General features: G+C 41.8%; 1 protein-coding gene across 7 annotated transcripts; it reads left to right on the top strand.

Moving 5' to 3' along the window:
• Nucleotides 1-2,073: 2,073 nt before the first annotated feature.
• On the top strand, nt 2,074-17,228 carry GJA3 (gap junction protein alpha 3). 7 transcript variants are annotated; one of them, XM_080374622.1, is made up of 3 exons: nt 2,074-3,705; nt 5,678-5,768; nt 10,683-17,228. In XM_080374622.1, the coding sequence occupies exon 3, from the start codon at nt 10,700-10,702 to the stop codon at nt 12,233-12,235; it is 1,536 nt and encodes a 511-aa protein (XP_080230748.1). In that variant the 5' UTR covers nt 2,074-3,705; nt 5,678-5,768; nt 10,683-10,699; the 3' UTR covers nt 12,236-17,228. The 7 variants fall into 7 exon arrangements, with proteins under 7 accessions (XP_080230748.1, XP_080230747.1, XP_080230746.1 ...); XM_080374621.1 differs by having other exon boundaries at nt 2,074-3,901; XM_080374620.1 differs by having other exon boundaries at nt 2,074-4,752; nt 5,685-5,768.
• Nucleotides 17,229-27,388: the final 10,160 nt, after the last annotated feature.

Here is a 27,388-nt window from a genome sequence, read left to right as displayed (position 1 = left end):
TCCTTCCACTAAACTGTTTGGATGCAGAGTTATGGTAAGAGAGATGCTCTTCTGCACTTTAAAATAGATGCTTAAATTAGAAATAGTGGGGTAATTGGTTTAATACTGATCTGAAAAAGGTCCATTTTTCTTGAGCAGCAGCTCAGGTTCAGACTAATACCAAGATACATCTTCTTAACTTACGAGATCTTTTTATCATTTCATGAAGTTTGGTGTCTATTTTTGATCTTCTTTCTTTGTACCTTGCCATGCAAACCTGATTCTTCTGATCCTAAAAATACCTGCCTGACTGTTCTGTCTACACACTTCTTGAATTTACTTTGTTTCTGCACTGGCCAAATCGTATACTGCTAAAGGTGTGTTTATGCATGGAACAGGAGTTGTCACCTGTGGAGGCTTGGATGGAAGAAAAAAAAGTAATACTAAAGAAGAAAATTAAAGGAAGGCTGAAAATAATGTAAATATAAATTTTAATGTAAAATTTTAAATGTCACCTGAAGCTTTATGTTGCTATCTATTGTTAATGGAGGGAATCCTTTAAACACAGTAAGGACCTAGGGATTTGGAGCACACTAAAGTGGCATCTGGCCACTGGCAGTGCTGTGCACCTTTAAAGATGAGTGACAGTAAGCAAGTTAGCAGGGATGGCTCTTTCATGGGAATCCCTCTGCCAGAAAGTCCATATGAAGAGATACCTTTTAACACCATTGCTTAAATCTGAGCATATTTTCCCTCTGAATAAATTCCTCAGGGAGACAAGTCCTACATTTTCTGTTTCCCCCCTTATTTGGCTTCAGATCCCCTTGTTCTAGCATGCAACTAACAAATAGCCCTTCATACCTCCTACCTCCTCAACATGCTTTCATGCTTGAACTTGTACTGGTACATAATCGGTTCTTTATTTTCAAAGCTGCTCCCTTCAAGTTTCCCCCAGGGATTTTGCTTCCTTGCCTGTCTCATTTTCTACAATTGTCCCAGAGTGTCCTGTCAACAGCCCAGAGCTTTTCTTGTAAGAACCCAGAAGGAAATTCTTGGAAAACTGATGGGTATAGTCTCCTGGTCGGCAGGCACTGCCTCGGATTATCCCTGTTCGAAATGTCTTGAATTCTGTCCTAAAAACCTTCTGTGGCAGTACTGAAAGGCTGCTCTAGAGCCTCAGTGCTCTCCTGAGTAAGTTATTTTTTTCTTACAAAAAGGGATCAAGGGCAGTTTGTACAAGTTGTGGGAAATACCTTCCAGAGACTGAAAAAGCCATCATGGAAACATCCAGTGCTTCATGCTATTAAACCTTTTGGACAGATGGCTGAAAGTGAGAGGTCTCTGTCTACCTCTCCCAAAAATCAAACCTCCTTCCCTTCACCTGACCTGATGAGTCAAGGGGCTTCACCATATGAAAGAACTTACAATGTCAGGAGTTACTGGGTCTGCTGGGATTCCCTCCTCTACCTTAACACCCCGCCTCATGCCCCACTGCTTCAGGATCCACACTGCGATATTACTACACTTAGTCATGGCAGCACCATGTTTCAGATGTATCACCCATTTCCAAATAAAGTAATTTGTCCTTGTGCTACCACTAGTGCTTAGGTCAACAAAGATCTTCCTTCCTACTGTTTTCAGCTGAAAGATTTATAGGGAGCAACCAAAGGTTGCAAGGATACAAGAGCATGGGGATGGTATGTTTCAGTCTGTCACCTGTCCTCTGGTACACACAGCTCCTGAAAGTGTCTCAAAATTTTTCTTGGATGGTATTTTTACTAAATAGAGCAACAGAGAGCCTTGGAAATGAACTGGTGTGGTTAAACTGTCAGCTGTCTGACTAGAGTAGCTATCAACAGAAACTCGTACATTATTGCTGAATAATCATCAAGTCATCATGGTAGATCAAGTCATTCTAAGGTTTTCCTTTTTCAGGGTAACACTGAAGAATACACAAGAACCTACCCAAAACATAGGTGACTAATATTTTCGAGTACTGATGCTGAATATATCAAGAACCACCTTTAAATCATCATTTTGAAAATAGTTGCAACTGATGGTGTTTTTCAAATGGTCTGTGCAAAACAGCTTGACAGAGGAGAGTCTGTGGGGAAAAACACTTTTTAAAAAAATTATCTAGAATGCCTTCTTTCCCTAACATAGGCTCTGTCCCAGGTATAGGCTCCCAAATTTCAAAGACCCAGGCTTGTCATCTACAAAATTTCTCAAGTTTCTTGAAATACTGCAAGGAGCTGGTGCTGTGCTGCCTTCATTCTGAAAACCAGCGGATCTGTCTTGGCCCAAGGGCTGTAGCTGCTGCCTGTGAGGCACCCCGGTCCTGTGGGGGGGGGGGCAGCAGCCCTGTGGTGTAGAAGAATGGCTGCAGAAGCACGGCCTTAGAATCTCTGAAGATCTGTACAATCCAGGCCTGGTATTAGAATAGGCCTGTAATCAGAATTGTACTGAAGTTGCTGTGCTGAAGTTAACAAGAAAGGCAGCCTTGAGCTATTCTTGAATCCTGAGACTAAGTAATTATGTTGTGCCAACAGGCCGTGGCTGTAACAAGATACAGCTGCTGGGAAAGCAGGTGCAGGGCCAAGAAAGATAGGGACCAGTATGGGAATACAGGGAGTAACACAAACTACAAGGCTGAAGCACAGCAACACAATTAGCTACATGGGTAGAATGCTTATTTTAGTCATGATAATTAGGGGTGTGAGAACCGCGTGTGTTTAGAGACTACTAACCAATTATATTTCTGCTTTACGAATATGCATGTGTATCGGTTCTATATAAGTAGTGTTAGAAACTAATAAAGTTGAGCAAGATGCATAACTCATATTGAGCGACTTCTTGACTCCGGCAAACCCTTCTTCCAGCACTGTGGGGTTCTGCACACAGGCCCTCAGGAAAAAAAACAACCAACCAACTTCTTTCGGCGAAGAACTTTTAGTTGCTTGGGGGTTTTATACATTTTTTTTCTTTAAGATCTGTCTAACAGGTGATGGATCCAGGTGGGATGCTCCCCTTTCAGACCTAGGGGGACTGAGGAAGCCGTAGTGAACTCGGCCGAAGCCAGGCGGCTCTGGCGAGCCGTGAGGAGAAGCCCGCCAACGGCAGGCGCGCGAGAGGGGCGCCGCGGCGGCCACTTGGGGGCGCCGCTCGGCCGCGTGAGAGAGCGCGTGTGAGCGGGCGGGCCGCCTCCGCGCCGGGCGCGCGTTGTCCTCGCGGCAGCGCCCTGCCGCGCGCGAGGCTCAGCGCCGCCGCCCGCAGCCGTGCCCCCGCCACGCGGCGCCTCCGCGGGCCGCCGGTTCCCGAGGGGGAGCGGGAGGCTCCCGCCGCGCCGCCTGCGGGAAGCCCCGGCAGGGAGGGGTTTCTTACGCTTTTATCCTCTCGGAGGAAGAAACTGTGTTATTTCTCAGGAAATCCCACCCAGGCCCGCGAGAGAGGAGGGACTGCCTGCGGAGTGGCCACGTTTTAAAAGCCGCGAAGAGCCGGGCAGGCGGGCCGGCCGCTCCTGTCGGAGCTTCCCGAGCGAGGAGACGCAGCTACCGGCCCGCAGCCTCGTGCGGCCGGAGGCGCTGCTGTGGGAGGCGGGCAGGGGGAGGGGAGAGAGGGAGGGACGGGTGCCCGATGCCTGCAGGGGAGGCCGCAGCGGTTGCCGTGCCACGGGCGGGCTGTGGGCGGCCGGCCGCCCGCGGGGCGCGTTGCCAGCAGAGGCAGCAGGTAGGGCGCTGGGCACCGGCCTCCCGGCGCGTCCCGCCCCGCCCCCGCACCCCCCTCCGCCGCTTTTTTCCATAGCCCGAGCAAAGTTTGGGGGCTCCCCCCCCCCCCAACTACATAAGCTATGCGCCAACTCTGTCTGGACTCTTCTGAACGAGTTAAGCTTTTGCTGCTTAAAATAGCCTTGCTCCCGCCAAGCGTAAGTAGAGCGAGCCCGGGCTGCGCCGCCCGGCAGACGGCTGCAGGGCGCGGGGGCGCAGCCCGGGGAGGGGACGCCGCCGGGGGACGTGGCCGCGGGCAGCCCTAGAGCCGCACCGGGGGCGGGAGGCTGCCTGGGGCCTCTGCCCGCTGGCCGTGCCCCTCGGCCCTGGGCTGGGCGCCAGGGAGGGGCAGGGCGAGGCCGAGCTCTGCTTGTGTCCTGCTGAGGAGGAGCAGTAGAAAGGGCCTTAACTGCTTTAAATGCCTCCCTGAGGGACCCCGGTGTGTGTCCGCTGTGCCTGCAACACCGAAGGAACCATCTGCAGGCAGGATGTGCTTGCGGGTGGGACTCATAAAGTGAGCCTGGTGTGGCAGGGGAAAGTGTCCAAACCTCACAAAACACCTCAGAAAATGCAGTGGAGGGGGAAGCGCCAAATATCACGTCTATCTGCGATTGTTGTGGCCGTTGCCCACGAAGTGTGCATGTGTGATGGCATATAACTTCTTCCTTAAGGGTTGCCACTAACGTTTGAACATTGATGGGCGTTTCAAGCCAATTTTACTTGGAGTAAAAAATCTTGGAGTAAAGTGAAATCCTAAATATAAAGCAGAGGCAGAATGGCTTGTAAGTGGTGCCACACAGAATGATGGAGTTCACTAGTGTAACCCAAGTGGTTCTGGGGTTTATTGAGCTGAGCTCTGAGTTACTGGGCCCTTATGCTTTGTCCTGATGGTGGGGAAAATGTGGGGGTGGCCTCCTTGTATCTCACTCTGGTCACATCTTTGGTCTGAGTGTTACCAAAAACATCCCAGTTACTCACTTAGGACTTACAAGGGATGCAAAGTATTTAAATATTCTTTGGAAGATATTTACGGCTTGATTAAGCAAAAGTTTGCCAATGTTATAAGCAAGAAAAGTTGTTTCATTTGGGTTTTTTCCCTGTCAGCAAAAAATATCAGAAAAGTATTGTGTTTGTCGCTGACTCACTGAAGAAATCACATAAGCCTAAAATGTTACTAGGAATCCTGAAAGTATGTTAGGTCTTTAAGGGCACTGGCGTAGATATAAGGAAGGAATTGAACTGAGTAGCCAGAGCTACTAGTTTCTTTTTAAGGGGAAATTTGAAGGGAGAAGGGAAAATACTACTGGAACATTTTAGAACTAAACTAGAAAACGATTTAATTGGTTTCCATAAGACAAAAATGTACTTTAAGAAGTTTGAACAGGGTGTATAGCACCATCTCCCTTGCAATTGCTGTAACTTGCCTGAAGTCCCCTCAGACTGATACTTGTCAGTTGGGGTACGTGCTGCTCTGCAGTGAAAAAGGGTCTTGAGTCTCTGAATGCCAGAAAGGCTCCTCTTTCCTTTGTGTATCTGGGGCAGGGGGCGGGACACTCCTTACTGTGCAGTTTTTAGATCTGTGTGGCTGATCGTATGTGGGCACCTGACAGATCTGTCTCATTCATGCTTCACTCACTCGGGATGTCGGGACCGTTGCCCTCATGTTCGACAGCTATTCCATAGTCCCCTGGTAGCTCCACACCCTTCACACCTTTCAGAGTTTCATTGGTAAGTCACTGTCTTTTAATTCCAACGTAGAGGTCTAAGGTGGCATTTGAGTATTCTGGGGGAGAAAAGGGGTTACTTTTTGTTCCTGTTTTTCTCCTGTGAGTAGCTAATCAGAGCAAGGCTTTATTACACCAGGGAACAGAGGAGTTTAACAGGTGGGGTTCCTGGGCTCAGCCCTGTGCTCCTTGCACTTTTCCTTTACTCAGGCCAAACTTTCACTCAGAGGCCAAGTGAAGTCAAGAAGAAGTCAAGAGAAGTTTTGCCTGGGATTTAAGGAGACGGCTCCATAGCACTAAAGTAAGTTTAAGGTAATAATAAGATCAACTAAGGAATTAATTTTTAACAAGTGTTTAAAATACAATGAAAGTGATAATAGATGTGTCTGAAAGTATGACGCTGAGCAAGAAGAAGGGTGTTTTCAAGTCCTCATTTAAACATTTATAAAGTGAATTTTGAAACCTCCGTTGTGAATTATAAAAAACCCACCACTGTGTTTCATATATATGTACGTGAACAAATACCATTAGGTTTCATTGGAAATTATAGTAGCTTATTGCATATCTGCCACTTTGGAATGACATGGTCATGCTACGGACTTTGTGCAGCATTACTACTTTTATTGTATTTAAATTAGCAGAGTTAAAAACCTGGTAGTAATGGAGATGCCTGATTGTTTAGTGCAAAACCAAAGGAAATATTGTAAGTTGTTTTCTCTTTTAACAGCATTATTTTCTCATACTGGTTTAAAAAAATCTAGATAATTTTGAAGATAAAAACCTAAATCCCAAGATTTTAGGCTGTCATGAGAAATGAAATAAAATATGGACTGAATTTAAGATATAGTATTCAGACAAGTACATCTGTTACATTTCTAAATAATTGCTAAGGGAAATTTTTTACATATACCAGCATAATAAAATCATAAATACACCAGATGTCATAATCTGGTACTGTAATATAGCTGTGTAGTTATTTATGTGTGTATATGTGTGCATATGTGTATAAATACATAAACATATGAACGTCTTTTCTGACCTAAATGGTTCTCTTATTCTGTGTATGAGTAAAATTATGAATAATTAAAATACTGTATTTCACACACTTGGTACATACTGATGAACCTCTTTGGTGACATCATCAGAAATAGAAATAATAATTAGCAAGTTTAGAGATGCCAATTGTTTTTTTTTTCCTGTAGAGGGATATATATGACATCACAGCTTTTAAAATTTATTCTCCTTCTTGCTTGTTCTCTTTGTCACACACGCACAAACATACACACACACACCATCCACAAAGTATATTTGTGCATGTGCTAAACATAGTAATTAATAGCACAACACTGATTCTTAAACGGAATGCTGTGCCAGTTTTTGTGAACTGCCCATTTTTCAGTATTTGTCTCAGAGGAATAATTTTCTAAGTGACACAAATTATATGTGACTCCCAGTTCTTATAAAATGATCCCAACGTTCATGCAGTCCTTGTTTTTCATACTGTTGAATTAGACTGGTTTCTGAGACAGATTCTCTGTTATTCCCTGGTGGGTATTTCCACATGAATATGAAGAAATACAGATAAAGATGTTTAATTTCTCAATCTGCAATTTTTCCAAGCACAGAAACAAAAAAATGTTTCTCTTTGCAATCCATATGTAAGATTAGGTCTTAACAGTTGCCTAGCTCTCTATTTCAGCAGCACTGAAAGTACTACTGTACAGCTGAAGTTTATGTAATACTACAAAAGTAAGCTTGCAATTCTTCTCGCCTAAAATATTGAGCTGTGTCTGTTTAAATTTAGATTTAGATATTTTATTGTTGAACCTAGTGATGGCAACTCAAATATTCTGTGAGCTCTGTGAGCCTCCTGGTTTGTTTTATGTCATATAATGATTATTTGTATCAAGGCACTGCTTTAAAATTGTGGATGTGATTTTTGGATGAGGTGCTTTGGCTTTAAGAATTACTCACTGAAGAATGTATTGACTTTGAAGAAAGGTATGAGGACATGGATTTCTGAGAACACTCCAGCCAGCGGAGCTACGTATCTCTGCATTGCCCTTGGAAATTATGTCCTTCCCGTATATAGGTACTATATGTGTACTATAGGTAATACAAATTTGTAGTAAAGGCAATGATTGCCACTATTCATATCAAGATGAACACTGAGGTTTTCACCTTTGTGCAGTTAAGATGCTGTGAAGCACCTGATTACTGCTTAAACACTTTTTCTTTGCGTACAGGATGAATTTGCACATGCTGATACGCAAAAATATTTTAATTAATGCAAGCATTTGAATAGCTTTTTGAAGTGTATCCTTTGAGAAATGTATCTTGTCACATCTTTGGTGTCCTAAATTATCTTAGCCTGGGCATTGTTGACCTGTAGTCAAAAGAAAAAAACATCTTCAGTAGTATTAGTGAATAGAGAATGATTGAGAATAACTTAGATGGTATTATTTGTCATCTTTCCTTTTTAGAAATCACTATTTTTCTTCTTTCATTAATTACTAGATAGTTCTTCAGAAAAGCACAAGGAATTCTGCTTTTCATTGTAGTCAGCATCGCTTCTTGATCTCAATAAGAGAATCACTACAGTGTACCTATAGGGAGGGAAAAAAACGCTACCTCTTCACCTTACAGCGTAGGGGTTATAATTTTTCATGGGGGCAGATCAACTTCATTTTTTGGAACCATAGAAGGTAATACCTGTCTTTATAAAGAACAGTGTGTGGTCTCTGTGCCATTGGACACAAGGGTATTAGCAGCCATGCTGAAAATAGACCATAATTAATAAATTAAAGCAGATTTAATGCAAACTTTTGCTGATTGATAAACATTCTATTACAAGTATTAGTAACAAAGGAACAAAGTGTAACAGACTGCTTATTATCTGAGCCACCTATTTTGCTTGATCTGCATAGAAAACAAAAGAGCGAGGGCAGAGAGAACTGAGCCGAGAGGCACAGAACAATTCAAAGGATAGCAGAGAAATGAAATACTGAAGTTAGAGTTATGCTAAACTTCTTTAGTCCATCAAGTATCGCATTATTCATTTTGCTGTTCCTGCATTTTCCTACTCAAAATCTGAACATTCACAAATGACAGTTTAGTTCTGTCCAAAGGTGGAACTAAACTGAGTATATCTTCAAATGGTTTTGAGTTAAAAAGATACAAAATTAATTCATTATTATCTTAAAAATTAATACCTCTCAAGATTAGGAAATAAAATATCTTAACATATTTAAAAAAAAATATTTAAAATTGTTTTAGGACCAGGGACATTAATAATCAGTGTTTCATTGTTCGTACTGTCATTTGCAGTTAAGTGTTCCATGCTGGGAAAATAATTCGATTATATTCAAGGGAATGTGTTTTTGTAGAGTATCAAAGATCTATTTTATTTTTTTGGGGGGAGAGTTTTTGTTGAATTAACTTTGTGGGGATAAAAAGTGAACTAGTATTCCAGGACTTACAAAATGCAAAATACTAATGGTTGTGGTATTGCTTTTTGTGTGAAAGTATACTGTTCTGCAGTTACAGATATTTCATTGCCTCATAGTAAAATCAAATTCTTTTTTAAGTAGCTTAAATAACTTTAATTTCTTTAATTACCTTAACTAAAAGCCTGAAAGTGTTTCAGTGCAGACTTTGGAAATGCATCCTCTGGAAAAATGGTGACATCATTGTTGGAAATCACAGTAGTTATAATACAGAAGAATATATTTTCTCAGTGGTAAATTCCTGCCTGTAACAACGAATGTCTCTTCATCTTGGGAATTGTAAGATACACGGGTATTTGGACAAGAAGTATGAAAACAAAAAGAGTGAAGTAATTCAGTTGTATTTATAAAATATTGCGAGATTTTTAAACGAGGATTTTTTTCTGATAGCGTTTTTTGCATGCAAATTGTTACGTTTGCATTATAAGTATTTCTGAAGGTGTTGAAGTCAGCTGAAAATAGAGTTTTGTATTTTGTATTCAGTTGAAGGTTGGCATATAAAATATGTAAGTGGGTCCATTAGGAGAATGAAATGTACTTCTTACACATATTCCAATATTCTTACATATATACCAGTTAGGAACAGGCCAAGGATAACAGAAGTGATAACAGCAGATATAATAGCTTGTTTCTCAATTGAAGGCAGCTTGTGAGGAATCTGATCTTAAAAAAAACTTGTACTTTAAGCCTTTCCAAATCAGAAGTTGTGTCACTGCCTAGAATTGGACATGGGAAGCCCATCATGCATTAGTCGGTGGAAACTACGGGGAATATATACTAGTTGTTTGTCAAGAAGTAAAGTCATAGGATATAATTTTATTTCTCAAGAAAATTTCTGCCCATGCTTGCTGAAGTGTCCTTGAGTTTTTGTGGTTTTGTTGTGGTGGTGTTGGTGTGTTTTTTTTTTTAATAGTGTTGCAGGACGTGGTTCAGTAACACCAAGTGGCAGGACAGTAGGGGAAATGGCACAGAAACCTTTCCACCATTCCTCTCAGAATTTCTCATTCTTCCCAATATTTGAAGTTACTTTGATAATTCTCTCCTTTTAGAAATGAACTGAAACGTGACTAGGCTTTGAGAACATGCTTGGTGGTGGTGTAGACATTCCAAAATTAAACTGTAAATTCCATAGGTTTTGAGTAATTATTTTTCAGTGAATATTTTCTGCTATGAAAATAGCAGAGACCTGGGACATTACTAACTTCCAGAATGCTGGAGTAGATAAGTCCCGGTAACAAATTATTAGAGTTAGGCAAACTTTGTATCACACTGGTACAAGTGCAGTCACATAAATAGTAGGAATATTCTATTTAATTGAACCAATTTCCATCTGTTCTTTTCTAAAAATAAGCAAGAACAGTTAGAAGCATTTCAGGTGGAGGAAGAAGCAAAATCATGTTTTTAAAATACTTAAATCTTGTAGAAATTCTAGTTATGAATCTTTCTTGCCTGTTGTGTATAGACACTTAAACCTGTATCGGCTAGGTGAAAGCACTGAACATCCCATTTCTGTGCTCACCAAAACCCATGGCTGCATGGTCACAGGGTTACGTAGTTCTTAACATAAGTGTGCAATATTCTGCAAATGGAAGTGCACTTAGGAAATTTTATTTGTTGAGGATCAACCTGTTCTGCCCTGGCATTTTGTATTGACAAGATTTTTTTTTTTTTTTAACATTGCTCTAATTGCTCTAATGTTCTTATTGTAGGTTAGAAATCTGAAACAATGGGTGACTGGAGCTTTCTGGGGAGACTGTTAGAGAATGCGCAGGAGCACTCCACGGTTATTGGCAAGGTTTGGCTGACAGTACTGTTTATCTTCAGGATACTGGTGCTGGGGGCTGCTGCTGAGGAGGTCTGGGGAGATGAGCAGTCGGACTTTACATGCAACACTCAGCAACCTGGTTGTGAAAATGTTTGCTATGACAAAGCCTTCCCCATTTCTCACATCCGCTTCTGGGTGCTGCAGATCATTTTTGTCTCCACTCCAACCCTCATCTACCTGGGCCATGTGCTGCACATTGTACGCATGGAGGAGAAGAGGAAAGAGAAAGAAGAGCTGAAAAAGAAGGGAAGCATCAAAGACAGCAACTACTCGGGAGCAGCATCATCTGGTAGTGGTGGTGGAGGTGGCAGCAATAATGTCAAGGATCCTCTTGGCAAAAGAGGGAAGGAGAAGCTCCCGATCCGTGATGAACGTGGCAGAATCCGTATGGGGGGTGCTCTGCTCCGTACCTATGTCTTCAACATCATTTTCAAGACACTGTTTGAGGTGGGCTTCATTGTGGGCCAGTACTTCCTATATGGCTTTGAGCTAAAGCCAGTCTACCAGTGCAGCCGCTCACCTTGCCCACACACTGTGGACTGCTTCATCTCAAGGCCCACTGAGAAGACCATATTCATCATCTTCATGCTGGTGGTGGCCTCTGTCTCCCTGTTGCTAAACATGCTTGAGATATATCACTTGGGCTGGAAGAAGCTTAAACAGGGCATGACAAGCCGGTACAGCCTTGAGATGCCTGTTGCAACAATGACACCGGTTATGGTAACAGGGGAGTCCAAACCTGTTGCCTTGCCACCACCAGCACCACCCGTGGTGGTAACAACAGCCATGCCCCCCCCTGTTTTGCCTGACACCCGTGCTGTCACACCACTGCTGGCCCCGGTGACCATGGCACCATACTATGCTACGGCTGCTCCAAGACCACGGCCTCCCTCCAACATGGCCTCCATGGCCAGCTACCCTGTTGCTCCACCAGTTCCTGAGGAGAGGCACCATGCTGTGACTCCCACACCCATCTCCACTCCCATCACCATCCCGACCCCCATCCCCACGCCCACACCAGCTGTTATCAACTACTTCAACAGCAACAGCAATGCCCTAGCAGCTGAGCAGAACTGGATCAACATGGCAGCTGAGCAGCAGGGGAAGGTGCCCTCCAGCTCGACAGGCTCCTCTACCCCCAGCAGTGTCCGGCATCACCTTCCTGAGCAGGAAGAGCCACAGGAGCAGCTGCTTCCTCCCCCAGCTGGGCCACCCACTACTGCCGCCAACAGCAGCAGCAGCACCAGCCTGAGCGGGGCAAGTGGCAACAAGTGGGATGTGGAGGGTGAGGTGGAGCTGTCAGAGGAACGGCCTGTCTCAGCTGCCTGCACCACTGTGGAGATGCATGAGCCACCGCTGCTTGTAGACACACGGCGCTTGAGCAGGGCCAGTAAGTCGAGCAGCTGCAGAGCCAGGTCAGATGACCTGGCCGTGTAGTGTGGTCGCCTCTGCTCAGAGGAGCAGGTGATGGAAGGCAGAGTGGGCAGGGAAACTGCCCAGGGAGGCCAGGCCTGGCATGGGTGGGAAGGTCTGGGCTTCAAACTTTGACGCTTGCTGTTTTTGCACTCTGTGAGTTGTAGTGGGGAAAAATATCAACATTTTCTAATAGGTCAGGGGTGGCCAAAGCACAGCCCGTGGGCCAGGGGACCAGTCCCACTTTCCTTCATGTCCATGGCAGATGTTCCAAGGGCAGCCATAGTGGAAGCCTGTACAGATAACAGGTGGTGATGATAGCTGGTCATGTGCCCTGAGACTGACTTTCATCCGAGAAAAATGTTAATACCCCTAGTGGCCATGTGCCTGGTTGTCATCTCCCTCTTGCCCTTGCCTTCACTTCCACCCTTTTTCACATAAACTCTACATGAGTGGATGCGATGACTGACTTTCCTCCTCTGAAATCTTATGCAGCCCTATGGCAAACATCAAAGTGGCATGTTGCCTGTTGGCACCTGTCATCTCTACGGACCAACTTGCCATATTGAAGGTGACTCAGTCTTTTCCATATAACATGACTTAATTAAGCCTTTGTGCTCATGGCAAATCACCAGTGTGGTCCTCGGCCAGGCAAAGTTTAGGTAACCCCTGTAATAGATCTTTGAGGTTCATCTTTCTATTTTTTTTTTTTTTTTTCACTCTTGACCTGTTAGGAAGTGTTCAGTTTGACCTTCTATCCAGTGTTTGCCAACCATGATCACACCATGTTTTTAAGCCCACAAATATGTTTGAGCATGTTTGGTTATAATTTTAGATGACTTCTGAAATTGCTTAGAGGAGGACAGGAATTTAAACCACACCTCAGAAATTATTACACAGAACAATTTCTCTTCAGAAAGCAAGGATTATGACTTCAGTACATTGTGGCCCCATACGTTGCCCGTGGACAAATAATGGGATAAAGTAGAGCTCTGCATTTTAGACTATTAGGTATCAGCTTAAGTTTGTTGGAAAAATGCTTTTTAGAAGTAAACTTGAGTGCATATTTTTAAGTATTTGAAGATTTTGAGAATAATTTTGATCTGTAGGTTTAAAGTTACTTGACTGTGTACTTAATGATTTTAGTTTGATCTTTCTTACAAGAAAATGCAAGGGGAAAGAAACGTACTAATGGTAAAATTCCCAAAGCAACATCATTTCCTGTTGTGTTCTACCCTTTCCTTTAACAACAATCTGTAGTGTCTTACAGGTCAGTGAAAACAGATCTAGACAATATTGTATTGCAGAAAAGGTGGCTAAAATATCTGGGCAACATGCTAGTGGCTGAAGGGTCTGTTCTGATCCCGCTGAAGTCACTTGCAGGATTTCCATTCAATTTAACAAGGAACAAGATTTGGGGATGGATCTTGCAGGCCTTATTCAAGCAAAACTAACATTTACATGGAATTTTGGGAGCCAGAAGGAATGTAGATTTGGGGCCTTAGATATTAAAATCCTGCTTTTGAAAATTCTGTTTCTCTTAAAAATGGGTGGAGGAAACTACTGGGTATTTTTTTTCTAGGGTGCAGCTTTCCTTACAATTGGTTCTTTCCTTACAACTGGGTCTGTCCTTTATTCCTTTGTAACAAGTACTCTCACAGACATTAGTCAGAATTTTGGATGCCTGATAAGGCTTGGGAGAGTTGGAGTACAAAAGGAATGCAGGATTAGGCCCAACTTCTGTTCTAAGCAAAAGCCAAAAGAAGTGAAGCTCGGAGTCAGTCCTATTGCTGCTATAGAGCAAAAGTAATGTAATTGAAGAAAAGCAGTCAAACACACTGGGATAGCCCTTTGCATCTTCAAAGTATTTGACCTGGCAGTGCAGTCCTTACTCAGGCAAAACAGGGTCACCCTGTAGCAAGTAGTTACAATTGCCAGTTATTTCTGCTGTTAAATGTTTTCCTGAATGTGTTTATTTTATTCAACAGTTAAAATATATTCCCACCGCTCAAGAACAAAGATTTATTTTTACTGCTTTCTGAGTAGACACAAAGAGTTTCTCGTGATCAGAAGCACTGTTCTGCAACCCTTGGGCATGCTATCTTATGACTTCCTTGACCTGCTTGTTGTGAACCAGGTGAGGGGAAGTCTTTCTTCTGCCACTGATCTTGGGGGCAGACACTGCATTAAAATTCAATGTACAATAGTACAATAAAGATATTTAATTTTAGGTGTTCAGCTTCAGGCATGCTCTTGTTGAATTTTCTGTTATAAGCCATAAAAACCTTTCTGCAAGAAAGCTAAAAGCTAACTCCTGCTTTATATTGTATCCGCGCAACTATGCTGAACTTAGACTAAAGTTGATCAAGTTGCCTAGATGTAAACAAAGGCAGAGTTTAACACTCAAAATTTTTAGATTTACTAGCATCTATAGTAGCAGTTTTGTAAGTTTTACTAAATGCCAAGTAATTATATTGCTGAAATAATGCAATATGCATCTCTGTATTTTAGTACATCAGAATTCATGGGCTATATTTTCCTTCCTTTTGTGCTTCTGAAGAATGAAGTCAAAGTCTCTCTGGAGTGTATTTATATAAACCAGACCACCTGGAATATGCACTTTTTTTATATCAGTGCCTGAGAGCAAAACTGACTTGTTTGACGGGGCTCCTGCAGTCCTTACTTTAGTACAGACCTCACAGAGTGTATCCTGCAGGATTGCATCCATATTGTATATAAAAAATAATAACAGAGATAGGTTTAACTTAGGATCGAGTGATATCTAGTCTGCCCTTTTCAAGTTAATGTGTGAGGTTAGACCTGCAGAGAGTTTGGGTGCTTTTGTGGATATATGGTATTTTCAGGCAGAGTAACTACTGGAAAGCTGTAAAAGATCATTTTTCCTGTTAGGTCAAGCTCAAGGAGAGAAATGTAACTCTGTTGCAACTCCTAAGAGAAATCTGACAGAGCAGCCTCCACATCCAAGCAGTACTGGTCTGAGAAAGCAAAGCTACAACTTCACAGGTTGTGCTTTTAAGATCAGCTTAAGTTTTTTCATCATGTAACTAATTATACAGCATCAAGCTTCTTGGTTACCTGCAATTACATTTGGAGTCTGGTAGTTGTTTCTTCATTTAAGCCCAGGTAACTTTTCTGGCAGAACCCCCCCTTAGTGCTTACAACTGCTTTTAGTTGCTGCATCGCATCTAGAATCAGATGTGTTGAAAAAAAATCTTATTGGTGTGGCCGATTTTGAGTACTTCAGTCTTTACTCATGAATGATCACTGAATTCAACATGCTATAAATAAAGCATATTTCTAGAAAATACATACAAACACCAACTAACTTGCAGAACAGATCTGCTGGCAAAAATAATCTGCTAATTTCCAAGTCATTTCCTCTTTCACATCAATTAATTCCGAAGAGGGAACTGGTAGCAGATGATATGTTGATTTAGCCTGGTCATATGGCTGTTCAAACCACAATCCTGAAAGATCTTATACAGACAGCTAACATGAAACCAGTAGGTAAGTTATTGCAAAAGCAGAAGTCAGAACAGCATCATGCCTAATATTGAGCAAACTGAAAGAAAAATACCCAAACACTAATTTTTGCTCTTTGAGTAGACTGACTGTGGGAAAATTGTTCTCTCTCTTGGAGTTAAGAAAATGCTGATGTAAGCTATGGAAAAGGAAAAAACTGAAAAAAGATACTATTTTAACAAGTTACCAGGTGTATGATGTGCTACTCTTTTTGCAATAAGTCAACTGACTGGTACTAATTAACCCTGCTTGGAGCGAAGGGGCTTGGCTAGATGACTTCCAGAGGTCCATTCTGACCACAATGGTTATATGAAGCATATTTTCCAAATCACTGATTTCATTAGTACTTTTTTCATAAAAATTTTGCAAATACACACTAAAAGTAGTTTCTTGGCCATGGACACAGTTGATCTGTTTTCTATCAGTGGGTTTTCTTAATGTGTGCAGCTGTCAGTTAATACAAAAGAAAATTAAGTACAGACAGTTTAACCCCCCATATTTCTTCCCTTTGTATTTGAATTAAATGAAGACAGCTTGCTAGAACCTTCCCTTTAATAAAGTGAAATATTTTGTCTATGAAAATCAATCTATTTTTTTTTCATAGATAAAAAAGTGCTCCTTGAATTTGTTGGACCATTTTGGCATTGAAAAATCATAGCTTCTTGAAAACAGGTAGCATGCACTGAAAAAGCAGATGAACTATGTTCTTTTCTGGTGTAATTCGGAAGCTAGTTGTGTGTAAAGTGGTACCAGGGGTTGCTTTGGCTCAGTGTATTTGTCGTTTATCAAGGCATTTAGAGCTAATTAAATGTCTGACATTTTGCAGCTCTTGAGATTATTTTCTGGTATGAATATGTAAGTGTAGGATCAGTAAAATAATTAAGGCAAGCTTTAAAAATCAGATCAGTACTTAGGTCCCTTTTTGGTTAGTCATTGGGACCATCTCCTCAGCTGCTACAAACTGTTGTATTCCACTGAGTTCATGTGGGTGACAACAGTCTGCGGAAGCAGAGCATTGAGCCCCCAGGTCTTTTTGTTTAATACAGGCACTAACACTGTGGATTTGAACAGGCTGGGTTTTTTTCTTTTAATTCCAAATGTTTTACTTTGATTTTTCTTGTGAAAAGTGTGCTCTTGTAATTTTGATTTTCTGAAGTTTACATTCAGTTTTTGATTTCAGATTGCACATTTGGATGAAATAAACTGTTTTCTAAGTTTACAATTTTACAAGAAGTAAAAGAATGACTCTGCCAATATGTTAAACTAAGAGAGAAATGTCTTACTATAACACAGGAACTCTTCAGACATAAGGCAGTACCATTAAAGACAATTTAACCTGATGACTGATCTGTAGTATCAGTTTTCTCTGTATATTTAAAATACGGGAGCTGGATATATAGGGAGCACACTATGGAAAAGATACTTTTCATCATGATCTCAATTATTACCAAATAAACTAAAGTTCATTATTATTGATATGCCTTATTGTATATTTAGAGGTTCAATGACAAAAACTAGCTGTGACATATGTCCTTTAAGAGCTAAATTTACAGCCTGCTTTAAAATTCCAAACAAAATACTTTTACACTGTAAAAGATTTTGCAAAAGATACATGTTTTGCTTTATAGCCAAAAATACGGTTCTGAGCCTGCAAATACAATTTCATGCAAGTTATTTTTACTCTTGCAAATAGGATTGTTAAAGGCAGTAGGACTATTTGCATAAGCAAAAAACACTGATGTGAAAAAGAAATTATAGATTTGCATTTTAAGTTTGTTGTAAGATGCCTATCAAATTCCAGAAGTTTCAGTCCTTGAAGAGTTATGCAAGATGTGTGAACATATTTTAAGGTGGAGAACAGATTCCTATTCCCATTGACACTGTTTCTCACAGTTAAAGGGTTGTAAAGCATAAGAAAGCTTACTCAGAGCTTTCTTGTTGCTTACCAGATGTTTGTCTTTTACATGACAGAATCTGACAACTCAACAAGTTTTCTGGGCCGTCAGAAACTTGTAGTAACAATAAAAACAGCGAACAGTTAAAAGTGCTGTCTGCAAAGAAGTGCCTTGTGTATTAAATTCTGTAAGAAACAAGTTGATGTAAACGTTAATTTACCTCATATGTTTACAAAATCGTGACTAAATAAACTTTTTGTACCACAGCATTGTCTCTTTTAGATTAAATTTTCGTGATTGCGTAGATGGTATTCTAAAATACCAGTGTGACAGATGAGTTAAGCAAAGTCAGTTAGCTCTCTCTTACACTGCTGCTTCCCTTCTGCGTATGAAGTGCTCACTGAATTGCATCTGTGGGAAAACTGGATGTTGAAACCCATCTCCATGCAGACCTTCCAGTGGCTTCAAAGGAATTTCACACTCCAGAAGACACCTGTGATCAAGACGCACTCTAGCAGGTGCAAGAGGGGAAATGGTGATCCCCTTGAAATCAGTGTGAGGTCCACCTCTGCCTTCTGCTGAATACAGGTTTCACACTTGGCCGTGTTTTGACACGAGGCACTGTTCATCTCATGTTGTGTCATGTGGTGGTAATAGTGACTCTCACCTTTCCTCCCATGCTGACTCACTAACTCTGATTTATCCATGTAGCTGATATGTCTAAGGAGACTGTTACCTGTTAATGCACAAAGGATTTTAGTGCAGGGAAAATGTGTCCATACTAGGGTTAATGCAGAGTACACACTGCATTTGAAATTTGCTGATTTGCCACTTACAGGCAAAGTTCACAGTTTAGCACACAGAAGTGTAACTCAGTTTTGTACTAAATGTATGATGTACTAAAGGCAAGTTAGTGTCAGTATTGTATAGTCCCATGAAGAGCCCAAGCCCAGGTTCCCAAGAAGTTTAATGTGTGAAAAGCAGCAATGTGGGCAAGACTAAGTGACTCTTGCAGAAGTGTTTAGAATAAGTATGAAGGTTTTGTAAAACTTTATTTAATATGCAATACTTATATGGACCTGGCAGGGCAGGATATTTTCCATCCTGTGGTACTGAGTGTTTCCTCGCTCTTGTGTTAGTACAGTTGAGTGGATTTTTTTGGTGCCTCCTGTGCTTAGGCAATGCTGTTTCTGCTTACATGATGTAGCCATACGACAAACCAGATTATTCACTGTCTTTGAAGACTGGGCAAGAGTCAAGCAAGCTGACAGGAGTATAATATAGATAATACTAAGATAATGTTTAGCAATAACAAGATGAGGAAGAAAGTGAATAAAGTTATGTGGGCAATACCAGCTGTATTGCTAAAGATAACTCGCCTCTGACCAAGAGCACTTTTTACCTCAAACACATGTGGTCAGAATATGTTGCATGCTTTCTATTTAGATGCATGTTTCATCACAGAGTTCCACAATTTTGTCACTTGAAGAACAGGGAGTTGGAGTGGTGCCAAAGGAGCTGAGAGCAGATGCAGCTCTGTGCTGGGCTCTCCCTCCCTTGGGATGCAGCCATGCTGCTGTCACCTTAGATCCACTGTCTCCTGAAGACTTTCTTGTTGGAGTATGAAATATGAATGTTGCCACTCTTGATCTCTGAGGGCCTGTGTGATGGTGTGGATACTTTTTGCTGCCACACTGAGCAAGGCAGCTCTATGTGAGCTTGTGGAGGAAAGGTAAACGGTGTGCCCCACTCATCCACAGCTGTGTCAGGGCACAGTGAAGATCCTGATGCTAACGGGAAGAGGTGTACTGGGAGGGGAGGTCTCTAATCTCCTCCAGTAAATCTCCTAGGTACCCTTGGGCTGAAAGCCAAATGAGGAACATCCCCCACACCCCTGTCCCCAGGGCATTGGCACAGGAGCAATCAGATGTGCTTTAGCAAGCATTTTCAGTGTGACTGCACTCAGAATGGGATTTAACTAACCTCATCAGTGCTTTCCCACTCTGTAGCAGGAATAGGGATGAAAGCAATATACATTGTCTCCCGAAGAAACGTGTCAGATAGTCAGGTCTTAGTAGGGCTGACATTTTGATCATTTTTGGCAACTGGATGTGCATCAGGTCTAACTGTCTTTGTGTCTATTTTCAGCTGACAATAGAGTAAACAGATGTTTATCCAAAATCACCAAACTGAAGAGAGAGCCTTCTCATAAAGATGGCCTAGGAAGAATGTGTTATTCTTGGAATGTCGTAGTCCAGGAAGACAGGGTGTTTGAGGAAATACACATTTTAGCATTTACAGGTACGTGATATTATGCCAGAATTACAGGTAACTGTAAGTACTGTTACTGCATTAGTAGCACAGCTGGATTGCACCACCTGTTCTTCATTGTATGTTTTTTTCATTTTTGGAAAGAAATTAGTAGTACATAGCATCAAAATGTTGTCCTTCATGGGTAGTTACCTCCTTTTCTTTTTCTCGCGGTAGGTGGTCTGTCTATCTTTGTGTCACTAGCAGTAGTACAGGGTTTATCATAATTGGGTTTGGTATCTAGAGGAGGATCTTCAATGTGTGGGCTTTCACCATACCTTGTTTTTAAGGGTGACCCTCAGCAATTAATGACAATGGCTACAGATGTGGTTAAGGTGCCTGGTGCCGCAGAGAATGGGGGTGAGCAGACTAACACCAATGTCACAAAGAGCTGCCCCAGGCTCACTGCGTTTGTCTGTGTCACTAACACAGCCAGCTCTAGCCTATGTGTGGTGGCTGCCTTTTGTCAGCTATTTCTCTGCCATTTTAGAGTTTGTCTCCTGAGAAAAAAAATCAGTCAATCAAATCAATGCCTGCAGTTCTTTATCCTCATTATTTTTTTGTCCCATGAAAGCATGATAAAATGTCCAGACCTTTGCATTTCTTAGTATGAGACATGGCTTTTTAAAGAGCTCCTGTACTATCTAGAGAATATTTTTGAAAATACAAAGGGCTTAACAAGTTCAAACTCTCACAGAGACAATACATTTTTCTGTGGGACACATTTTTCCTGTGTTTGCACAAGATCCACCAAAGTCAGTGAATAGATGGAGTAAAATGAAATAAAACCTTACTTTCCACATGAGACTATAGGTTGTATTTCTATACTCAATTAAATGAACACTGAAAAGGAAGAGCAAACAGTTATCAGCTATCATATATCTTACTTCCCAGTTTGAAAAGATTAAACTTTCTAAAGATTTTGGTTTTAAGGAATGTTGTGGTCTTCTGAGCAGAGACTAAGGGATAATTATGGTTGAACTATCCAGCCCCACCAAGGAACCTATTGTTTGCTTTGCATAGCTTTTGCAGTGGGGTTTGCTATGTAAATTCTGCACAAAATGCAGAAGTAAGCAGCTGAGGATGGTTTGGCTAAGCAAAGTCATTCGTGTTTGGATTATGGATACTCTGAGGGGAAAGTACCTCCTTCATTATGAGCAGTGGAAGATGAGGAAGGACAGCCTCATTGAGCTAAGAGTGGTTACATTCCTTTCCAGTTCTCTGTTGAGGTGTTTAATGCTGAATTGTACCAGGTCTCTAAAACAGAGGTAGCTTTCAGACCCCCATGTAGCATCCCCTCCTTTCTGTCTCTGCTCTGTAAGAGGGATTAAAATTTTTCTTTAAGACATAAAATTGCTTCTGTCTTTCAGAGTGCCAGTACATCCTTTAGGGCCTGGTACATGTCTCTAAACAGTCCTGTGACTGAAATTTGAATACAGTAAAACCAACAAAATAAGACAACAGAATGAGCAGTCAAGACTGACAGCGTCAGTTAAACTTGTTTATATTAAACACATTTAAGCATGGCTGAAGTTTTCTCATGAATAGCTGTTGCAATGCTGAATGTGATTTGTCCTAATTTATTTATGATTGTGAACCTCTAGTCACATGTAATAGAAGTGCTGACACATGGCTTGTTCAAACAAAACACTAATTTTTTTGTAAACCACACCAACTATTTTCTTGAGAAGACAGTCACTGTTGGCATGACCTGGACAGAACTGAGAAAAACCTGCAGCAAAGCCAGCCTGGCTAGGGCACCAGAAAAACACATGGCTGACTGTCTGGCTTTTCAGCGTCCTGGAGCCTTTTAAACTCTCTACTCAATTAAAGCAGTAAAGCCCAATGCTTTGAGAGCAAAATTCCTGGCCAAGAGTCTTCAAAATAATGCCTGCATTTACATTTGCCTGTGAATGTGGCTGTACTAGCGACTGCAGTGGTTTGGGATTTTGTAGCACGGAGAAGGATGCAGTCTGCACCAGCCTTTTGCTGTGGCCTGCATGAGAATGATGAGTGTAAATTTTAATGTATTTTTAAAAGCTCTGGTCTTTGTTTACACGAACAGACCCTTTTTTTGGCCTGTCTGTGGCTGTAGAGTTGCAAGTGCCTGCCTGTTGGCCGCCTCCATGCCATTTTCCTCCCAGCAACCAAAGTCAGTCCTTCAGAGCAGCTTGGCAGCATAGGCTGCTCCTGATTCATCCCACCTGTGTGGCTTAATTAAGAATTTACTTAAGGCTAGGAAGAAATTTTTGTCTTCCCATGTAAGATAAAACCATAAAATATGCCTCAGCAATTCTTGCATTGTCCTTTTTGTGTCACTTCTCCATTATGGAAACCCAAATGTCTGGAGGTCCGCAGCCTTCTGCAGCATGCTGCAATTATAGCTTCTGGCTGTAGTGTGTACCCAGCATTCTTTCAGAGGAAAAAAATCTCATTGGTCCCAACAACACTATACATTTCATAGAGTTTTGATCCTCTAGGGCTGAAAAATAACAAGCAAGATTGCTGCTCACTCATCACACAGTTTTTATCAGGTAGGGTCACAAATAGTCCCTGTTTGTCATTCATGTGTTTATAGGACACCTAAAATAACAAGCAAATCTTTCCAATCCTGTAAAAAATAATTTACCAATATGTCTATTCCTGTAGAAATAGTAGTTCGCTTGAACAAGTGCATTTTGCACTTGGAAAAGCCTTTGCATGCTTCACACAACTCAGTGAGTTTTCTTTCATTTGGAGCCGAAGTTTCTGGATGAAGTGAAAGGAGGTGAGCTCGAGACAAAACCGGTTGTGAGAAGGCAACTGGAGGCAAACTCTTTTAATATTTTAGGACTAAAGAACTAGATACTACTAGAGCTGAACCCAGTAAATGGCCATTATTTATTTTCCTTTATTCTTTTTTGCCTTTAAAACGGAAGCTTTGGACGTAAAAAGATCACTAATAGTTGAATTTTCACCACTGTCCTCAACAGGGAGCAAATTGTTAGTGGGGAATGGAATGACCTGTAAGCTTGTTGCTGACAGTCAGTTTCCCTCACCTGGCTTTGTTCTGCCACCTGTTATTTTTGAAAAGTTCATTCTTTTACAGAAAGAGTGTAGGCCTTAGAAAAATGCTTTCAGGAAGAGGACTGTCCCTGCTTCTGTTGGCCTGGTCTGTGAAGTCAGAGCTCATCGCTGCAAAATTATAGATGCAGCTAAGGTCAGCTACCATTCAGAATTTCAATTTCCCAAGGTATCCTGAGATTTCAAATCAGAATGTAATACGGATTCACATATTCTTCATGAAAACAAGCCTAAGAAATTTCCTCTAAAACATTTTGCATTAGAAAAACATCCAGATGATAATTTTGGAAGTAATGTGTCATTCTGGAATTCAGTTCTTTTTTCTATTATTTTAGAATTACCTTGCAACACGTGAAGAGTATAGCTGTGCCTCATGCAGCATCAAACGAAACAAAAGAGAAATGATGATGAGGTGATTTCTGAGCTCTTCCCTTTAGGCACCTAAATTCCATGGATGTGTTTTAGACACCTAGTGGTTATTTTGAATCATTCCTTCATCCTTGAAAGCAAAGCTTTCATATCCAGAATGCTGAAGTGCCATCTCTGTAGATGATCCGGATGGGAAAATAATCCCATTGCTGCCCTGTAAAATGGAGAGAGTATGGACTGCTTGCCATCTGTGCTTAATGGAAAAGCTTAAATGTATTTGCTTAGATGTTGAAATCTGTTACGGCTAAAGCCACGACCTAACTTTCTAACAAAGTTTTGTGTATTGCTCTGAATTCCTTTTCCCTACAGCTGCTATAGCAAGTCATGCATGACACTGAAATGTGCATTACAAGTTTTCTGGTGTATAGAGAAGTGCAATGATCTGCATGTAATTTGGGCAGCTGTCTTTATTTTCAGCTGAAAGAATTCTCTCAGTTGCAACAACCTAAATCCAGTATAACTCCACTACACTGGTGTAACACAGATAAGACTTTCTTTGTGTTTAAATGGCTACAGTGAACAAGATCAATTGCAGAAAGAATAGTTCTTTTTTAAAGAAAGATCTGCAAGTTTAGTACATAATGGGCCAAATTAATCTCCACTGTAAGTACACTCATTTCAGTGGTGTTGCAGCAGGAATGAACTTAGCCTGAAGCAACTTTACAATAACTCATATATAAGCATGCACAACTAAATGTATTACACTTTAAACAAACTCAGCATTGTCTGGAGCACAGTTGGTCTGCTGAACCTCTGAAGCTAGGAACTAGCCATTGTCCGTTGAGTTTGTTTAGACAGTACCATTTTTGTTCAATTGGCTACATCCGTGGTATTTTAGTGAGAGCAAAAATGTTCCCTCTATAAAGTGACATTATAGCTGTCAGACACAATTTTTATTCTGGGATGTGTATGTCTTAACCCTTTTGTGCATTTCAAAATAAAATTATAACCAAATCTAAAAAAATAGTTTCACCGTTTTGTTTAACCAGTTCTGAAATGTTTGAGCTTAATTCTTTGAGTTACTCCTTTAATTCAAAAGGGGTTGAAATGCTCTTACAGAAGAGGCCTCATAAGTAATAGGAGGAGTCAGAGTGAAGACTAAACCAAATCAGATCTAGAAAGGATTAACTCAGCTTTAGATAAGTTAATATAACATCATTTTTTCTCTGGTTTCAGGCTTGATTTCTATATAGTTTTCGGTTATAAATGTTATAAGTGATACCAGCCGCTGCTACACCTGCTGAGTCCCTCAGCCTACAGTGAATGTGGTTCTTTTGGAGATCATTATCTGTTCAGAGTCCACCAGAGCAACACAAGGGCTGCGTGGTTTAGGTAATCCCTATCTGTCAGAGTTGCATAAATGCCTTTTGCTTCTTCATGTTCTTGTATAAGGAGAGGAGATAAAAAGTAACATGAAATCATAGAAATGCTGGTTGAAGGGGACCTGTGAAGATTTCTAATCCAACCTCCCACTCAAAGTGGGACTATCCCAAAAACTAGATCTAGTCAGCCAGATCTCTGTCTAGCCAAGTCTTGAATACCTCCAAGACGACAACCCCACAAGCACTATCCTGTGTAGTTTCCTTAATGTCCACTCTGAATGTCCCAAGCCACAGCCTTTGGCTGCTGCCACTTTTTACACTATCATCTGCCATGACCATGAAGAATTTGGCTTTATTGTGTTCGTAAGTTCCTTACAAATAATTTTAGGCTCCTATTACATCCTCCCTTGGCCTCTTTACCGGATTAAATAAGCCCATCTCCCACAACCTCTTTTTGGGGCTCCAGGCTCCCAACCATCTTGACTGACCACTGCTGGACCCTCTCCAGTTTCTCCATATCCCTCTTGAACTGAGGGCCGTGAAACTAGACACAGTACTCCAGGTGTGGCCTCCCTGGTGCTGAGTAAAACCAAGCAAGTTGCCCTCATTTTCCTCCTTGAGAAGATGATTCCCAGGACAGCTGCAGCATGACAATGAGCATTCAGAGAGGTATGCGGTTAGCTTTCTGCTGGGACAGGAGATTTCTCATTCACCGGTAGATCTGAGGTAGCTTTTAAAATAAATTTCAGCAGCAAGAAGAGATCAAACACACGTGAACCCAGAAGAGAGTAAACTGAAAGCATTGCAAAGTATATTCTGGAAGAAATAGGCAAAAAATACTCCTGTGCAAGACCAAGTTAGTTTTTATATAAGTTTGTTATCATGGTAAAGGACAGTTTTGAACCTATTTGGGTTGTTCCTAGCAAGAATCTTTGCATTTAGAAGAATATCATCTTCTATATTATGCATTGTCTATCAAATATCTTGTATCTCCTGTAGGGTTTATTGACTGTGTGTGGTGGTCAGATACCCAGTTGTCATCTCATCAGATACAGAGATTCAGGTCTGGCTGAAGAGCTGACTGTGACAATGAGAGGTCAAGTCCAGACCTGGCAAAGCTGCTGTTTGCTTGATGGCGTGGGGACAGGGGATGTAGCTGAAGAGGTTTCAGCAGGCCAAGGGTGATTTCCATTTTTTCTTAGTTGGCCACTGCAGGAAGAGTAAGGGCACGCTTATTGCTTTGGATATTTATAGGGTTTCCTACAGCAACATAGTTTATAAATAACTAGGGATATCGGGGCAGCTTTCAATAGCAGAGAGAAGGGAAGTTTAGTCTTTCTCAGAGTTGAAAAAGCTGCTGCTTATGAAGCTTTTCCTGTGATTAGAGCTCCAGCCACAGTGTCTGTGATTAAACAGAGCTTTCTGGGCAACTTGCTCACACCCCTTTTTTATCCCATACAATTAACTTCCAGATCCTTTTCAGCACCCTGAGACAATCTTGTGCAAGGGCTAGTTCCATAGTCCCATCTTTGCAACATAAGGCAATATTGTCTTGCAATTTTCAACCCCGCTTGCAGTGAGGTTAATAGCCTCACTGAACTGGCATGTTTGAACAGAGCTGCATTCAGCCTCTGGTATGTCTGCAGCTTAGCAGACTTTCTCCTGCACCGCTGGCATGACAGCCTAGAGTTTAGACAGGAATTAAAGTGCTGATGATGCTTGGGAGCTCTCAGCAATATTGCTGGGCAGTGGCTGGGGTTTGCTAAGGAGGGTCGGTACTTTGGGAATACTCTCTTCAGTGGAAAGGACCCCACTGGCAGGGACACAGACCACATGCCATAGAGCTTGGGGGACTTCTTTTAGTGACTGCAGTTTCTAGTCAGGTAGAAATCTGTTAAGGAATCCAGCCAGGAGATCTCTTGCTGCCCAGAGATCCTGGGAAGCTCTGATATTGCTGGCCACTAGGGTCAGGGTTAGTTGGTAGTTCACCTAAGGAAATGTCAGAGCCTCCTGGAGAGTGGGTTTATGGACTCTTTAGCCTGGGTGCTGGCTCTGGGTGCTGGCATTGGCAGCCTAGGCACTGAGGCTGTTGGGCAAGCACAGTGTCTTCATTCTGTAAGCAGAACAAGAGATCCTGGGCTGACAGGCACTGTGACTGGCATGGCAGAGCATTGCCATTGCATTGCTAATCCTTTTTCCCTCAGTGTCTTTACTCCTTGGCATCCTGGAGTTAAATGTAAAACCCCCGTCCCCATGTCAATCAGCTACTGTCAGCATTGTGGCTGAGGGATGTCTTACCTCTCACGCTGGGGGCAAGTCGGTGCCCTGTAGGGACTATCTCCATGATGGGTCTCAGGTAAATGTCAGCAGAAATAGGGAGGTTCTGTTGTGGAGAGCATACAATCTGATGGCTGTGATCAGGACACGTTTTGAACAACGAGGGTGAAGACCGATGGCTGCCTCCTGGTCCTGTGCTTGGTGCTGCATTTGTTTCTACTGATACTGTGCTGCTGGAGGTGGAAACCTGCCCTGGAAACCAGATACTGGAAGTCGGCATTTTGCTGGCACTGGTGTCTGCAGTGACTTTCTGCTCAATATCGGTCCTTTGTGAAAAG

Source organism: Falco punctatus (assembly GCF_963210335.1).
Source record: "Falco punctatus genome assembly, chromosome: 2".
NCBI classification, from domain to species: domain Eukaryota; kingdom Metazoa; phylum Chordata; class Aves; order Falconiformes; family Falconidae; genus Falco; species Falco punctatus.
The sequence above is the reverse complement of the archived record's forward strand: the minus strand, read 5'-3'. Positions and strand labels throughout refer to the sequence as shown.

Excerpts from the sequence above, each read along its gene's own strand:
- GJA3 (XM_080374622.1), top strand. The coding sequence starts at position 10,700 with ATGGGTGACTGGAGCTTTCTGGGGAGACTGTTAGAGAATGCGCAGGAG.